The sequence below is a fragment of the Lissotriton vulgaris genome, chromosome 3_1, assembly GCF_964263255.1.
Source record: "Lissotriton vulgaris chromosome 3_1, aLisVul1.2, whole genome shotgun sequence".
NCBI classification, from domain to species: domain Eukaryota; kingdom Metazoa; phylum Chordata; class Amphibia; order Caudata; family Salamandridae; genus Lissotriton; species Lissotriton vulgaris.
In genome coordinates, this window is record NC_141689.1 from 1089359749 (window position 1) to 1089377670 (window position 17922).

Consider the following 17922-nt stretch of genomic DNA (forward strand, 5'->3'; position numbering starts at 1 on the left):
GGGGGGGTCGAGATCGCGCACCCTGTTTTGGGAGGCGCAGACGATCTGGCGCTGGCTTCTGGCCAGAGGATTGACGATACTGGCTACCCATCTACCAGGTGTGCAGAATGTTCAGGCAGACGCACTGAGCAGTCTAATTCAGGAAAACCACGAATGGGTCATAAACGACGACGTACTGGGAGAAGTCTTCGAAAGGTGGGGGACTCCAGACGTAGATCTGTTCGCCACCGCCGAAAACAGCAAATGCCGAGACTTCGCCTCCAGGTACTACCAGCAAGGGACGCTGGGGAATGCACTCTGGATCAACTGGTTGAACAGCTTTGTTTAGGCTTTTCCGCCCATTCCCCTGATTCCCCTGATTCCAGCGGAATCCAGCGGTGCTCATCAAGCTGTCCCGGTCCAGGGCACGGATGATCCTGATTGCCCCGGAACGGTCCAGACAGTGGTGGTTCATGGACCTTCTACACCGGTCTCTCCTTCCACACATTCGGTTGCCGTGCAGGCCGGACCTTCTCATGAAGTTTGGGGGGCAGATGTTGCACCCCAACCTCTCGTCCTTGAGTTTGGCGGCATGGCTCCTGCAATATGGCCATTTGAATCTGCCCGAAGACATACTGAAGGAGTCTAAGAGACCCTCCACTCGGACTTCCTATGCTTACAAGTGGAAGAGGTTTTGTATCTGGTGTGTGTCCAGGAACTTTGACCCAACGACGTGCAAGGAAGATGTCATCCTTCCTTACCTTCTGCATTTGGCGCGGTCTGGCCTTAATGTTCATTCCATTACAGTTCATCTCGCTGCATTGACTGCCTACAGGAAAAGCCCTTCACAGACTTCCTTCTTCCAGATCCCTGTGATCAAAGACTTTTTGGAAGGCTTGAAGAAAGTGTTCCCTCCTGTCAGGCTTCCTTCGCCTTCATGGGAATTGAATGTGGTGCTGTCCAGTTTGATGAAGGAGCCTTTCGAACCCATTCATAAGGCTTCGTTGCAGCACCTATCCTGGAAGGCGGCGTTCCTTGTGGCCATTACATCGGCCCGCTGGGTGAGTGAAATTCAGGCGTTGTGTTGTAATGAACCTTATACTGTATTTCATGCTGCTAAGGTTGTTATGCGTACTCACCCTAAATTTCTTCCCAAGGTTATTTCTGACTTTCATGTCAACCAAACTATAACTTTGCCTACGTTTTTTCAGAACCCTTCATCTCCAGCGGAAAGGTCTCTACATTCCATGGATGTTGGGAGGGTGTTAATTTTATCTGGATAAGACCAAAGGTATTCGTAGGTCAGACCAATTGTTTATCAATTATGGATCAGTCAGGACGGGTCTTGCGACCTCTAAGCAGTCCATCTCTAGGTGGATTGTGTCCTGCATACAACTGTGTTACCAGAAAGCTAATAAGACCTTAGGAGGTAAGCCTAAGGCTCAATCCACCAGGGGCAAAGCTGCCACGACAGCCTTGCTCCGTAATGTGCAGATTGCAGAAATTTGCAAGGCCGCCACTTGGAAGTCGGTTCATACCTTTGCTAAGCATTACTGTCTGGACACTGATGCCAGGGCGAATGCTCAGGTTGGACAGGCTTCGCTGCGGAATTTGTTCGCACAATAGTGGTGTTGGTTTCTTTTCTCCACCGCCGCTTTGGTGTGGGGATGGGCTTGCCATTCTATTCACTAGATTATGACTATACACAGAGATCCCCTACTACAGAAGGAGTAGTTTCTTTTCTGTAACTCCAGTGCTGTAGTAGGGGTATCTCTGTTGTAGTCATAAGCGCCCGCCCTCCTCCCCGGTGGAGACAGATATTCATGTAAGGAATGCTACAGGTCTGGCGTGTTACGCCTTCAAAAAGAACTGAAAGTAAGAGGGACCTGCAGGGCATTCTGGGATACTGTGAAGTTCTGGAAAGTTCTCTTAAAGGCACAGTATCCTGTTTTGAGCCACATAATGGCAGCCTATGGGGCTTGTCTATCCATGTCTTCCTCTCTATCATTCCAGAGGGGTTTTTGCTGAAGGCAAGGGAAATCTGGACAGGCTTTGCTGTTTTGTGGATTTTTGGTGGAATTTCTAGTTGAAGTACTGGACAGTGTAGCCTGTTTATAGGCTGCATTATATGTCTTTAAATTCTCTCTTACGTGTCTGTGCAGTTCTGCATTTTTTCGACACTTTAAGAGATTATTTTTGATTGCTCCGGGGTCCACGCACATGGGCGGGACTATTCACTAGATTATGACTATAACAGAGATACCCCTACTACAGAACTGGAGTTACAGAAAAGAAACTACTCCTTTTCCTTCTTTTCATTCAGAAAGTGAATGAGCAGTAAAGATGCCATTAAATCTTGTTTTTATCTTGACACATTTGCAGTCTGTTCAAGGAAAGCGCTCAAATGTCAGTTTGTCTTTTAATGAATTGCTTGGAAAATGAGGTTTATTTTTCTCTCTTCCTAGAGTTTAAGGTTTTTGTCAAGTGAGCTATCTGAAGATGTCAGTTGTTTTTCTCTACACAACATTTAAATAAATAGCCTGTAAATTAATATTACAAAATGTATTGGGAATTACAAAAGCAATTTATTTTGTAATTAAGAAGTTTGATGCAAACAAAGGGTTAAATAGGAGCAAAACAAACCAGAACACTTTACTTGGTGTTGTGCAAATGACACATATTTGCAGAAACTCTATTTCCAAACATTGTTTGTACATTTTATAGTTTTATCAGTAAAGCACCATGTCAGAGGGAAGTGTGACCATTTCAATGTAAAATCTGCGGATTACAAATGTGTGCTACCACTTCATGCTTTAGTTATGTATTTATTAAAAGTGATTGTTTTAAAATATAACTTGCGAAACATTCCTGCCCCCACCCTGATGATGATGTTGCCAATGTACTAAGAGACAAGTCAGGGGTTGTGTGTCCTAAATGTGGCTAGAGTTGCATTATATATGGAGCAAAGCAAAAGTTTAATATATTAAATCAAACAAAAGGGTTTTTTGTACGGCACCAATGCTGAACCCACACATTTGAAGGTGCTTTCATTTGAAATATTGAAGAAAATGTGTTGTAGGATTTTTCAAGGCATGAAACACTTAAGAAGCTGCCAGATAATTTAAATTAACTCCAACACCGCCAAAGAAATATATGCTTACTCAAACTAAGCTTATATATGCCACTAGGCTTGTCAATCAGCTGGCCTTAAAAGGCTATGATTACTGGAAGGACACTATTGGTTTAAAAACGATTTGGGGTACGTAGTACTGGTAGGTTCAGTGTACGGAAACCTTATTTCGAGTAATTTTCGTTCCCAATCAGATTATTTTCCAAAAATGAAACAATTCAGCAGACTACTTGTTTGGGATTGGTAAAAATGAAGGAAATTAATGCCTCTACCATTCCCTCAGTGGCCCGCTTTAATAGTTGGCAGAGTTTGACAAATTACACCAAAGAACAATTAAATGGCATGGTGCAGTATGGTTAATTTAATTCTCCATTTTCGAGTCCTGGCAGGTGGTGGTTTTGGCCAGTGGGCTTAAATGGTTGTCATGGTCATTTTCTTAATTCCACTCCTGGGTTTAAATCAAGCAGACCTGATCCCCGATACTCGGTCAACATATTCTTGTATTGTTATCACCTACTCGGTGGGAAAGTTATGTCTACAATAGTTGAAATATTCCACACTATCTGCAGTAAAATAACATCTTTCACTTTTGTCAGAGGACATGAATTCATCCGTTTTTCTTTTAGATCTCAAATACCCACATTCTAAAGGATTTATACGTGCTACATGTAATGACAATTGGAAATTGACCCTGGTGTATGCTACTGTACGGTTAAGACAGACTGGCCATGATTTGTACAAAGTGCTTGCTGTTGTTGATAATAGTATTGATACATTGTCAGCTAGTATTTACAACTTAAACAATATTGTGTTGTCTGTTATTGATATTATGCAGAGGGACATGTCAACTTTATATCATGGGTAAAATATGGTTAGTTCTATTATGCAGTTTAGCTGGACGCTTCAAACACTCATGAATGGGTGCATTCCATGGCATAACTTGAATTGCAGTGATTTGTTTCTGCTTGATTTATAAAAATTGGAACAACTCCCATTTGCCATAGCTGAAACGCCTTCGGCGGTGTGGTTAAAACAGTTATTTCACTGCCCATCTTGACACTTCAATTTACAGCTTGCGTGAAACATTTTCCTGTAGAGCGATATGAACCCTAGGTACCAGTTATATACATGACTTATGGGCACTCCCCTTTACTTATTGTGAATGTACCAACAAAGAATTTTTATCACTGGTGAAGAATGCAACTCTGTTGGACATACATTTGTTTGTAAACATGCTAAAATCCACAGCACAGGCAATACTTCAGCGTACAAGTTTGCTTGTTTTTTAAAAGGATATCCGGTTCCCGCAATTCTCCCTTTTATTACGGTACTTTCTAATCAGAATTATCTCATGCTTAGTGATCAAGACTATTGTGGAATGCAGGCTGGAGTCCCATATATTTTGTCAGTTTCACAGTTAGTTACTTGTTGCAACAATGCCCTGTATTCACCTCTGCATGGGATTGCAGATAGCTCACTATGGCCTTCCATTTCAACTTTGAAGACCGATTTCAACAAACTGACCAGACTCAAAGCATTATTGTTTCAGCAAGAAGTAGCTTTTACATCACAAGACCTTTGAATTGCGGGTGGCTAGATCTTCTAGTGAAAATACGGTCCCTGTTAAATAGTAAGCTACACCTGCTTTTCAGATTATTAGTGCATCAAATCCTTAATGCCTCTGATACGGCCAGCTTTGCCCACATTTTTAAGGTTGTAGGCTCTGGCCTGTTTCTTTTCATTGGAGTAATCCTATTTTTTAGCCACTCCATTTTCACTAGTGTATTCAGAGGATTTTTGGTGCTGTTAGTCCTTATTAGCGGCATTCTTATCCAGTTCCTGTTTCTCTGTAAAGGATGCTTGTTTTGTCGGCGCCCTGGAACTGGAATCGCTCCAACACTACTGTGAGCGTGTGTTTCAAATCTTTGTAATGCTAATATTACAGAAACTGGATGTTGATTAGTCTTTGACATTTCGGCCTACCTAGTTTACCTACATGCAAACATGTTTCATTGCATCTGGTGCCCCTTCGAATGTGCACAGTATATATACTTGGCTTTGCAAAATCAAGCTGCCTTGGACTTTTGACTGCCAATGAATCCCCTAGTGACCTATTTTAAGAACTGAACGCATGCAGCGACGCATTGACCACAAGATACAGGCTCATTCTCAGTAACAACTGAGACCGGAGAGCAGGTTTCTTCTTTGGAGCTCGTGACTGTCTGATGACCAATCTTCATGTATGGAGTCAGATTCCTTATTGAGTTCTTGGGCTATGAATTGGCGAGTGACACTATTGATTCCTCCAAAGCACCCTAATTCAACTATTTTTCCAAATTGACGTTTCCTTCTAATCTTAGTTTCCATCATTCACATTTTTGAAGCAATGCTTTGAGTCAAATTACATTCATTATAACTTGTATCCTTTCTAGTGCTATTATCCTGACCACAGGCAGGGTGTTTTGTGCTTGATGCATGGCCCATTGTTGTTTCCCCCCATGTTGGCATAGCTGTGCACCTTGTAGGCCTCATTCTCTTTTGCATGCGCTACTATTTAAACATGCTTGCTTTGTGCCACATTGTACTTTCACACGGAACCTGCATATGGTTTTGCATTATTTTCTTTTCCTGGAATTTAACCTGAACACGGCAGACCGGGTCAAACAACATCCCTTGTTCTTCTTTCTGGCCAGGCACTAGCACCTAGACGTAACACACAAATGCAAATCAGTATCCAAGTGCAATCGTGTACAAAACGGAAACACGGACACAGCGTTGGCTGGTTTGCCGATGTGAAAAGGCTGGTTTATTTAGACCATGAAGTGCCTGTCATGAGACTCGTTTCGGACTCAGACTGTGTCCTTGGTGTGTGTGTGTGTATATATGTATATTATTAGATACATCTGCCTGTGGATTCCTCACCTTTTGTTTTACTCTAGTGTGCAGCATTCCACTAAAAACTTTTCTCCATAGCTCCCCCACATCGACGCGGCCATCACAATATAACGGCTACGCAAGCGACTCCACATGACGTCATCCGAGCCCTAAGACAACCTTGTCGACGTGCTTACATCTGTTTTTTTTTTTCCGCGCTGTCAACGCCTAATATTTTTTTCCAGGGCTCTCCACTTTTGAGTTTCTTTGTTGCAGACTCTACCTATAATTGTAGCAGTGATCATGGCTACCCAGAAGAAGTCCAGTTATAAGCAATGCAGGGAATGTGGGGGGTCATATGTCGATTACTGAACCCCATGAGGATAGTTTATGGTGACTTTTGTCGGATAACGACGTTGAGGGGTGTTCGTCATGCAGGCGCTTGAACCTGAAGGCCTTAAAGGGAGGCCAAGCTGTCTATGGCCAAGGCGAAAAAGCAAAAAAGCTGCCGAAAGAGGTTGAGATCCAAGTCGCCGACTCCGCATACCTCGAAGTCGTAGAGGAAGCATAAAAAGGAGCGCCGTCATGGATCTAGATGTCGGTCATCGAAGGATGAAACACCAAAGTTGGGGTCTCCAGTTTTCCATCGTCACCGCAAGAATGACGTCTCTCCTTCACCCTTGTCCTCAGGTGACTCTGGCTCAGTCTCTAGCTCCAAGAGTCTCACCGACGCCCATCGAAGCGACTCCTTCGCCTCCGGCCGGTTCGCCCCCAGCTCCAGGGTCTCCGGCGCTGCAACCAGAGCCAATTAGATTGCCTCCGCAAGGTGTCCCAGAACCGGCGGTACCGGATTCAGGATATCCAGCCTTTCCGGCTCCAGGTACGGATCAGTCGCATTTCCTATATGCAATTGTTTGGCATGTTTGCAATAGCGGCTAATCCTAGTGATGCTTCGGTTGGCCCCATGGGACCGCTAACCTTCTCCCTTGGAGGTTTGCCACCACAATTCTCTCAGGCACCTTTCATGCCTTTTATGCCAGTGGCTCCAGGGAGTTGACCTCCCCTGGCGTAGAGGTACTCCGCGCTGGTGCAATCCCTGGAGGAAAGAGGGCCTTTAGATGGTTCTCCGGCGCGGTCTGGTTCTTCCTACGCCGGCCTCAAGGATAAGATACAGAAAGGAAGCACAAAGGGTGCTGGAAGAGGAAGAATATCAAAAGCAGCAGGTGGCGGCTGAAGAGGGTGAGATTGTTGACCCTGTACAAGAGTTTAAGGGCCTACAAGAGGCTAGTGGACTGGACACGTACCCTGAATGGGAGGTCTCCTCACCAAAAGGCCTTCCAGCACAGGAGTTTTCCTCATATCACTCAGTAATCAGGAAGGCAGCGGATCTGCTGAATTTGACATTGCGGACAAAACTATCACAATGTGATACATCCGCAAACCGGGAGGAGTGGGTTTGTATCGTCTCTGCAAAGAGGCTCTGCGACTCTGGTCCTGGGCTCAGGACTATCAGATATGCATGACTGCGAATCATCTGGCCGGAGGGATTGTGCATGCAGGCAGTCTCATTATGCAGTACTTTCATCCGGAGGTGGTCTGTCACATGCTTAGGATGTGGGAGGTTTCCTCGCTTGTATCTGTTTGCCTCTCACGAGAACGCAGACTGCCCGTTGTTCTGCAGTCTCCAGTATCAGATGCGGGGAACGCTGGGGGATGGTTTTCAGTTAGATTGGGACTCGTTGCTTCTTTACGCGTTTCCTCCCATACCCTTTATTTTTCTAGTTCTGACGAAGATTTGCCACGATCGGGCCTAAGTCATATTGATTACCCTGGATTGGCCAAGAAGGGTGTAGTACATAGACCTCATTTACCTCTCATCGCACACTCTGCTCCGTCTACCTGTCAGATCAGACCTCCTCTCGCAGTCTCAGGTGCAGGTTCTACACAGGCACCTCCAGAGCCTGCACCTTCATGCCGGGAGATTAAATGGGGAAACCAGAGTTCTTTCTCACTCCAGCCTAACATGGTGTATGGTATTTTATCAGCCAGAAGATAGTCCATCAAATAAGTCTATTCTGGTAGGTAGGCCAAGTTTGTTAAATGTTGTGCAGAGAGATCGGTTGATCCCTTGTGAGACCATTTGTCTGATATTCTGAGCTTCCCTCTTTCCCTAGCACAACAGGGATGTGCAGTAGCTACAGTTAAGGGCTACTTGTCTGCTTTTCTCTGTTTACCAGACCAACCCTCTTTATTCAGATCTCCCATATGTATAAGATTCATTAAGGGTCTCACCAATAGGTTTCCCGCCACTCCCTTTATCATTCCTCAGTGGGATTTGAATTTGGTTCTCACTTTCTTGATGGGGTCTCCCTTTGACCCCTTGCATAGTTGTCCCTTGAGATTCTTGGCGTTTAAGACAATATTTCTGATTTCTGATTGCAGTCACTTCCACTACGAGAGTGAGTGAGCTGCTGAAGGTGGTTCTTAGGACCAGAGCTGCTTTCCTGCCTAAGGTGGTCACTCCCTTCCACCTAGGGTATTATATCATGTTACCTACATTCTATCCTCCCCCTTCTAAGGAGGAGGAGAAACTTCACCGCCTGGACAAGACTAAGGACTTCAGGTTGGATGACTAATCTTTCAGTGGATATGTTGGGCAAGATGAAGGGCAAGGCTGTCCACAAAAGAATGCTGTCCAGATGGATGATCCTCTGTATCAAGATCTGCTACGCCTGGGCCAAGAAGGTGCCTCCTGAAGGTATTAGAGTTTGTTCCACCAGAGCTAAATCTTCTTTTTCGGCTTTAACTAGAGGTGTCCTTGTTGTAGACATCGGCAAAGTGGCAACTTGGGTCTCCCTCCACACTTTCGCAAAGCATTATTGCGTAGGCTTGGAGGTGAGGAGGGATGGCCACTTGGCACGTTCTGTGCTACAAGATTTTTTGGTATAGGTAAGTAGGCAGGCATCCTCCGCTAGGAGTGGGACTGCTTTGGGGTTCAATTCAAAAGCTGAGGTATCCACAGGCAGTTGTATCCATCTGAAGAACAAGTTACTTACCTTCGGTAACGTATTTTCTGGTGGATACAGTATTTGCCTGTGGATTCCTCACTGACCCACCGGCCTCCCCGTTGCCTTCCTATTTATACCGAAAAATGATTGACATGTACTTTATTTATTTTATTTTTGGAATAAGTGGAATAATGTGATACTTGTCACTAGGAAATGTCTATATTTTACAATTTCCAGCTTTAATTGGTTTTGTATACTGTATATATCTACATTCGCCTCGAAGGCACAGAACAAATGGCTGAAACTGACGTCAGTACACAGACTAGGTCGTCTTATGGCTCCGATGGCATCACACTGAGTCGCAAATGGAGCTGTTCCATTGTGACGTCCTTGTCTACATGGGAGAGCTAGGGAGAAAAGTTTCTGTGGAATGCTGCGCAATAGGGTAATTCAGAAGGTGAGGAATCCACAGGCAGATACTGTATCCACCAGAAAAAGCAGTTCGAGGCATGTGGGCTGCTGAATTCATATCTTAGCATAGATTGCCGTCTAGTGTTGGGTCCGGACATTTGCACTTTGTTGTCCTGGAAGAGTCTTTGAAGTATCACGCGATAGGTGACTCCTTCCCTGGACTACAGTGCGCATGGGCATCTTCTCCATCTTCAGATTGGTTTTTTCCGCCATTGGGTTCGGATGCCATTCCTCAACTCTAACTTCGGAACCGAAACTTTTCAACTTTCTAAGGCCAAAAGACCTTCTACCTCGACAATATTGTTCTCATTCGGTACCACTTGACTCGATAAAACTTTCCATCTCGATCCGGTCGTCGACGCGGGCCGTTGGGCCTTTTTCGACGCCACGTGGGCCTGCTGCTGATGGAAAGGATCCCGTTTAAAAGGTGCCCACAATGTCACTCCAAATTCCCACATACTGATAAACATACAGTATGCAACAAGTGCCTATCTCCCGAGCACAACGAGGAAAACTGTCCAGCTTGTGCTCAGTTCCGGTCGAAGAAAATTGTCCGGAACCGAAGGGCTGCTAGACAAGAGATGCAACGGCAGACACCGTAACCGGAGAACATTTTCGAAGACTAACATGACCTCCCTGAAGCGGCGGACTCCGACCTAGAAATTGTCACGGTAGAAGACCAGTCGGACCCCGATGACCAGATCTCACCGGTGCAAACCGTGAGTACCAAGCCCCCTACCCCGCTTCCATCTCAAGACAAGGCTCCCGTCGAAGCATCGACTAAAGGCCTTAGCCGAGATCGACAAACTCTTTCAGAGGCCCCGCCTTCCGGCTCGGAAGACCAAACCCAAGCCTTCCTATACCCCGGGAACGAGCTACACTCTTCCCAAATAGGCCATCGAACCGAAAAAGGTTGTTGAGCCAAAGAAAATCATCGATACAAAATACGGCGTCGAAACAAAAAGGGTCGGCGATCCCAAAAGAATAGTCGACCCGACAAAGGCCGTCGAGCCGAAACAGTGTCGACCTCCAAAAAACAGGTCACACTAAAATTCCTGTCGACCCGAAGAAGGCAGTTGAGTCGACGAAAACACCAGTCGATCCGAAGAAGGTTATCGAACCGAAAACACCAGTCGATCCTAATAGTTATTGAACAGAAAACACCCGTTGATCCGAAAAAGGTCGTCGAACCAAAGAAGGTCGCCGAACGAAAAAAGTCAGTAAAGCCAACAAGAGGTCGAACAAAAGGGAGTCGCCGACCCGAAAAAGGTCGCCGACCCGACAGCAGTCGAGCCGAAAAAAGCTTCACAGCCTAAAGCCCTCAAGCCAAAGACTCATAAACCAGTGACTAAGCCAATATCATCAGTGCCAAAACCACGGAAGGTTGAGGAAGAACTTTTCCACCCTGATCCAGTGGGCGAAGAACAACATAAACTGTATATAGACCCTGAAACAGCACGCGTAACAGTTTACCACAGGAAGAGACCATTGGACACTGACACTTCTTCCCCTGGCCCTTCAAAGAAGAAAGACTTTGGAATATCCCCTTCAAGGCCTTTTACTCCTCCTCCTTTCTATCCTAAGATGCCTTTTGTGCCTTACTCTCCTACATCAGGTTATGATGAGGCAGAAAACATAGAAGAAGATCCTCAAGATAATTTTGTAGAGCCTGAGGATCAAGATATACCGGATAACACATTGGATGACCAGAATGATCCTTATGATACATACGACCCACAAACCATCCCCGACACCTCTACATATCCTACAAAGCCGTCGCCTACTGACGACACCATTGTCTTTAACCAATTCGTGGATAGGGCAGCTAAATATAATGTAGATATGCACACTGACCCAATAGAAGAGGACTTCCTATTTGATACTTTTCCAACTTCAGAAAAGAATGTACGTACACTTCCTATGCTAAAAGGGGTACTAAAACATGCGCCAGACATATTCAAAGACCCAGCCAGAGTGCGTGTCCTCAATCCGAGAATCGAGAAGTAGTATAATGTAGCCCCTACAGACCATTCTTCTATTAAGTCACAGTTGCCTTTAGGCTCACTAGTTGTGTCAAACGCTTGAAAGCGAGCTAATTCGCAAACAGGAGATGCTCCCCCTCCTGACAAGGATTCAAAGATATTAGAAGCCTCTGGCAAAAGAGTGGCATCCCAAGCAGCAAACACTTGGAGAATTGCCAACAAACAAGCTCTATTAACACGCTACGATAGAGTACATTATGACCAACTGGAGGGTTTACTGCAAAACCCACCACAACCTTTTAAAGCTAAAGCTAACCACCTCATACAGGAAGGCAAGTTTATCACAAACGCTTCCATTAAATGTGCACTTGACGCAGCTGACACAGCAGCCAGTTACATCAACACTAGCGTGTTACTACGCCGGCATGCGTGGCTACGCATTTCCGGATTTAAGAATTAAGTGCAGTCAACCATCCTCAACCAGCCAGTTAACCAAGATTTCTTGTTTGGCCCTGCAGTAGACACCATCTTAGAAAAGATGAAAAAAGATACTGATACTGCTAAGTCTATGGGCGCACTTCAGTTTCAACAATCTAGAAGTTCCTTTTGCCGCTCCTCCTTTCGAGGCTCAGGTAGAGGCAACACCTCCCAAACTTCCTCTACATTCAAAAGTTATACTCAGAGCACCTTTAATAAGGGCTCCAATAGAGGAGGTTTTAGAGGCAACAATAACAAGGGTAGAGGACGTGGCGGCAACAACACCAGAGCCTCCACCGCCACCAAACAGTGACTTGTTCACACTCCCTCCAGACCACTCAACACCAGTCGGAGGCAGAATAACACAATTCCTACCAGTCTGGAACGCAATTACCACAGACAGGTGGGTGAGATAAATTATCCAGATTGGTTATTGCCTGGAACTCACTTTTACTCCACCCAACATACCACCCAAACTCGGTCCAATGTCCAAAGAACACATCACGCTGTTACAACAAGAAGTGACATCCATGCTGGAGAAGGGAGCCATAGAGCCAGTCCCTTTTCAACATCAGGGGACAGGAGTATACTCCCTATACTTCCTTATTCCCAAAAAAGACGGGTCCCTCAAACCTATATTGGACCTCAGACCTCTGAACCAATACATACTCTCAGAGCATTTCCATATGATCACTCTACAACAAGTACTCCCATTACTCCAACAAGGCGACTTCATCGCTACATTAGACCTCAAAGATGCATATTTTCACATACCTATACATCCAGCTCACAGGAAATACCTCAAGTTCACAATAGAAGGTCCCCACTATCAATTCAAAGCTCTCCCCTTCGGGGTTACTACAGCACCAGGGGTTTTTACAAAATGCCTAGCAGCAGTAGTAGCAGCACACCTAAGAAGGCAACACATCCATGTGTTCCCCTGCCTGGACGATTGGCTCATAAAAGCCAACTCATACGCACAGTGTGCAAACCATACGTCTCAGACAATCCAGCTACTGCACAGTCTGGGATTTTCCATAAATTACCCAAAATCACAACTGCAGCCCTCCCACATACAACAATATCTGGGAGCAACAATAAATACCTCTGGGGCAAAGGCATATCCAAATCCAGCCAGGATAGCCAACATGCTGTCTTTAATACAAAGATTTCAGCCACAACACTCCTTACCAGCTCGAGTGTTCATGCAACTTATAGGCATGATGGCCTCCTGCATATTCATTGTCCCTCACACCGACTTCACATGTAGGAATCCCATTGCAGGAATGCCTAGCACAGCAGTGGAACCAAGTTCAAGGACAACCAAAAGACCTAGTGTTGGTAGACAGTCGCCCTTACAACTCTCTGCAGTGGTGGAACACACAAAACCTTTCCAAGGGGCGACTGCTCCAAGAGCCAGTTCCACAAGTAGTATTGACATCAGACACATCACTAACAGGTTGGGGAGCCCACCTACTTCAATACACAGTCCAAGGGCTCTGGACAGTCAAGCAAAAGACACTGCATATAAACCACTTGGAGTTACTAGCAGTATTTCTAGCAATGAAAGCCTTCCAGAAAGACTTGTACAACAAGGCTGTGTTAATCCGGATGGACAACATGACAGCCATGTACTACATCCAGAAACCGGGGGGGGGGGGACACTCTCCACGGCTGTCTCACCTAGCACAGAGCATATGGAAGTGGGCAATTCCAAAAAACATCTCTCTCATGGCAGAACACCTCCCAGGAATAGACAATCAGATCGCAGATCTACTAAGCAGACACATCCAATAGATACACAAATGGGAGATTCACCCTCAAGTTCTCCAACCATTCTTCCAAAAGTGGGGAGATCCAGAGATAGATCTGTTTGGCACAAAAGAAAACTCAAAATGCCAGTCCTTTGCCGCCAGGTTCCCACACCTGTTGTCACAAGGCAATGCGATATGGACGAACTGGTCAGGCAGATTTGCTTACGCTTTTCCACCGACACCACTGATTCCATTAGTGGTACGCAAACTGAAGCAACAATCACTCACAATTATCCTGGTTGCTCCCACATGGGCAAGACAGCCATGGTACAGGACGCTCCTAGAACTCTCAGTAGTTCCCCATCAAAGACTGTGACTATCGCCACAGCTACTAACTCAGAACCATGGACCAATCAGGCACCCAGATCCCAGTTGGATGAACCTAGCAATCTGGCTCCTGAAGTCTTAGAGTTCAGATATCTTAACTTGCCTCCAGACTGTATAAACATTATCAAGGAAGCAAGACGCCCAACTACTAGAGCATTCCACGCAGCTTAATGGAAAAGATTTGTAAATTATTGCAATGATAACCAACTAAATCCATTAGATGCCTCCATCCAAAACATAATCTGTTACTTGTTACATCTGCAAAGATGCAACGTAGCATACTCTTCCTTAAGGCTACACCTTGCTGCTATAGCAGCATATCTCCAAAACAGACAACACGTGTCCCTATTCAGAATACCACCCATCAAAGCGTTTATGGAAGGACTTAAAAGAATTATCCCTCCAAAACATCCACCTGCGCCAGTCTGGAACATAAACGTAGTACTTACCAGACTTATGGGGCCACCTTTCTAACCACTCCATTCAAGTGAATTACAATTCTTAACATGGAAGGTGGCATTTTTAATTGCCATTACCTCCTTCAGGCGAGTGAGTGAGCCACAAGCACTAACCATTCAAGAACCTTTCATGCAAATACACCACAATAAGGTAGTGCTCCGTACTAACCCCAAGTTTATGCCGAAAGTTATATCCACTTTCCATATCAATCAGTCAATAGAATTGCCAGTTTTCTTCCAAAACCCGCAGTCAGTGGCTAAAGAGCCCTACACACACTAGATGTAAAAAGGGCTCTGCTATATTACGTTGATGGAACTAAATCATTCAGAAAGACAAAACAACTATTTGTTGCTTTTTCACCACAACATAAGGGTAACCCCATTTCAAAAACAGGGATAGCCAGGTGAATAGTTAAATGCATTCAAATATGCTATCAAAAGGCTAAGTGCACTCTAACAGTCCCCCCAAAATCCCATTCAACGCGCAAAATGGGGGCATCCATGGCTTTCCTAGGAAATATTCCACTAGAAGACCTATTTAGAGCAGCTACATGGTCTACCATACAAACTTTCACTAAACACTACTGTGTAGACGTGCAAGCAAAGCAGCAAGCTGCTGTAGGCCAGGCTGTCCTCAAAACTCTTTTTCAAACTGCTGCAGCTGGTACAGGTGACCACCTATAGAGGAGAAACTGCTATACAGTCTATGCTAAGATATGAATTCAGCAGCCCACATGCCTCGAACGGAAAATGCTACTTACCAGTATGCATCTGTTCTTGTCATGTAGGGCTGCTGTCATTCATATCGCCCACCCTCCTCCCCGGTGCCGGTCACAGCTACAGTAATTCTTTCTACATACATTTACATTGTCATCTCTTACTTTTCTATACTCCATCTTTGCCACAATGGAGAAAAATAATCTGTAGATGCCCATGCGCACTGGAGTCCAGGGGAGGAGTCACCTATCTCTTGATACTTCGAAGACTCTTCCAGGACAACAAAGTGCAAACATCCGGACCCAACACTAGGCGGCGATCTATGCTAAGGTATGAATGTCAGCAGCCCTACATGCCAAGAACAGATGCATACTGGTAAGTAGCATTTTCCTTACCGAAGGTAAGTAACTTGTTCTTTTCTGCTACAGCTTTGAGAAATGAATACACTACTCAGTCAGTTAATGTTTCCACACTTCATACACATTAAGACAGATCTCAGACATCTCTTTGGGAACCATTAAGTAGAGTGGGAGAGATTTATGCTTTCAATGTAAAGGAACTGTTCTGGCATTCCACGAAAGATTGTCTCTTTGCACACTAACTCGCAATTCATACGAAGGTACTTTTGGATTCTATTTAAAAGAACAAGTAGTTTTCTGGTCTTAAGTTTCAAATACCTCCATATCAGCGTGGCAGTGCACTTGCTAGATTTTTGTTGGTGCATCAAATTTCACATGAACAGAAATCAGGATCTAAGAATATGTAATACGTTTGTCATCTCTTTTGGGTGCCCACGCAGGGGCACCTCTTGTCTAAACAGTGTCACAGAATGAGCACCTGTGTATGGTAAGGTGACTGCATATTCCACCAGGAGCATGTCCGCCACAGTAGCACTCTGTATGGGAGATCCGCTGCTACACATATGGGGAGCTGCCTTATGGAAAAGCAGGCATGCTATCATCAAGCTCTATTGCCTGGACTTGAACACAGAAGCAGAATCTTCAGTGTGTTAAGCATTGCTACATAATCAGTTTCACTGAAGACGACATTGCTTCCCACTAATACTTTCTTCCAGTATAATTCCTCTCCCAGTTAGTTCTAAAGAGTCCTTTTGTGACAGATTTAGGAGCACGTATGGGTCACAATTTTTTTCTTTTTACATTTTTATAGGCACTGAACATTTATTTATGCAGTGCGATTATATATGCATGCTGTGTTGTATCTTGTCTTTGCATGCTAAAAATTGTGCCGGTCGGCTTTAGACTTGCACGAAGTGTTAATACTTGATTTGGTTGAACAGCAAATGCCTATTTACAATGTAGATCATTTTTTTAAATATTGCTTGAACTGAAGCAGTTTTCCTTAAGTAAAAATAACTAAGCATGTATTCTATTTTGGATTTTTACTCTAATGGAGAATTTCCTGACACAAACATCCATGGTCAATGTTAAAAATGTAGAAAGCTCTGTTAAATTATGGACTAAATCACTAGATGGCAAAGTGATACAATAAATAAGAATTTGCAAGGGAACCTTTATCCCCATGTGAAAAAATATTTTTCTTTGCAGGTAGTGGAGCTACTCTTGGCTAGAGGGGCAAACAAGGAGCACAGAAATGTTTCGGATTACACTCCTCTCAGCTTGGCTGCATCTGGTGGATATGTGAATATCATAAAAATTTTGCTGAATGCAGGGGCAGAGATCAACTCCAGGTAAGTTTAATTTTCTTAATCTTCACCCTAATGCAGTTGGAAAAATCTGTGTTTTCCTTATTCTAAATTAGCGCATGTTTTGGCGAATTAATATACTAATATGCAGTGTTTCCTTGGAAGACAGTTTTAGGCTCGTTTATTTGAGACTTGCAGCCTACAACCTACTGATAAATTCCTGGTAATTCTATTCCTGTACATAGTAAATAAGTCAACTGTACATAGTATATATATGTCAATTTACCCAAGTGCCGGGGTTTATAGGGTTAATGTGAAACTCCCTTTAATGTCACAGGAATGAAGTTTCCCTTAATTAACGCCTCTGCACTCTTATTTGCTGCTGGGGATGTATACAAAAATAGATGGGATGCTTGAACCCTGGTTTAAGTTCATGTCTTGCCACTGCCTTTGTGAATCCTGATACCATGGATTTTCTAAAGGCCTTGCCAGAGATACCAAACGGCAAATCAGGGCATTTGCTACTACCCCTAGCTGATATCTATTTTAAAGTTATCAAAGTACCTTCTGTTTCATTCCCTTTCAGCTGTCAGGACTAACCACAAACTTTTCTGCCTCTTAATTCAGAGTAACATAAAGGAAATTGTGTTTTGTTCTCTGAGAAAGTATATATATATATTTTTTTTAAATGTATTTTTTTCCCCCCAGAACTGGTAGCAAGTTGGGTATTTCTCCTTTAATGTTGGCAGCCATGAATGGCCACACTGCTGCAGTGAAGCTGTTATTAGACATGGGCTCAGACATCAATGCACAAATAGAAACTAACAGGAACACAGCACTTACTTTAGCCTGTTTTCAAGGAAGAACTGAAGTGGTCAGCCTACTTCTGGATAGGAAAGCTAATGTGGAACACCGAGCCAAGGTAAGCAGATTTCACATCTATGTAGTAGTTAAGTGTCCTTCTGCAATTTACTTTTTTTTGCAGATCCTTCTTCAAAATGCTTTGTTGTGCCTGACAT

General features: G+C 44.3%; 1 protein-coding gene across 19 annotated transcripts in view; it reads left to right on the forward strand.

Moving 5' to 3' along the window:
* LOC147727467 (ankyrin repeat domain-containing protein 17-like) overlaps positions 1–17922 on the forward strand; it is a 1323072-nt gene that overhangs the window by 770237 nt on the left and 534913 nt on the right. For all 19 annotated transcript variants that reach the window (XM_086961534.1, XM_086961542.1, XM_086961537.1 and 16 more), the window contains 2 exons: positions 16806–16948; positions 17612–17825. In XM_086961534.1, coding sequence (XP_086817660.1) covers positions 16806–16948; positions 17612–17825 — 357 coding nt within the window. The remainder of the gene's footprint in view (positions 1–16805; positions 16949–17611; positions 17826–17922) is intronic.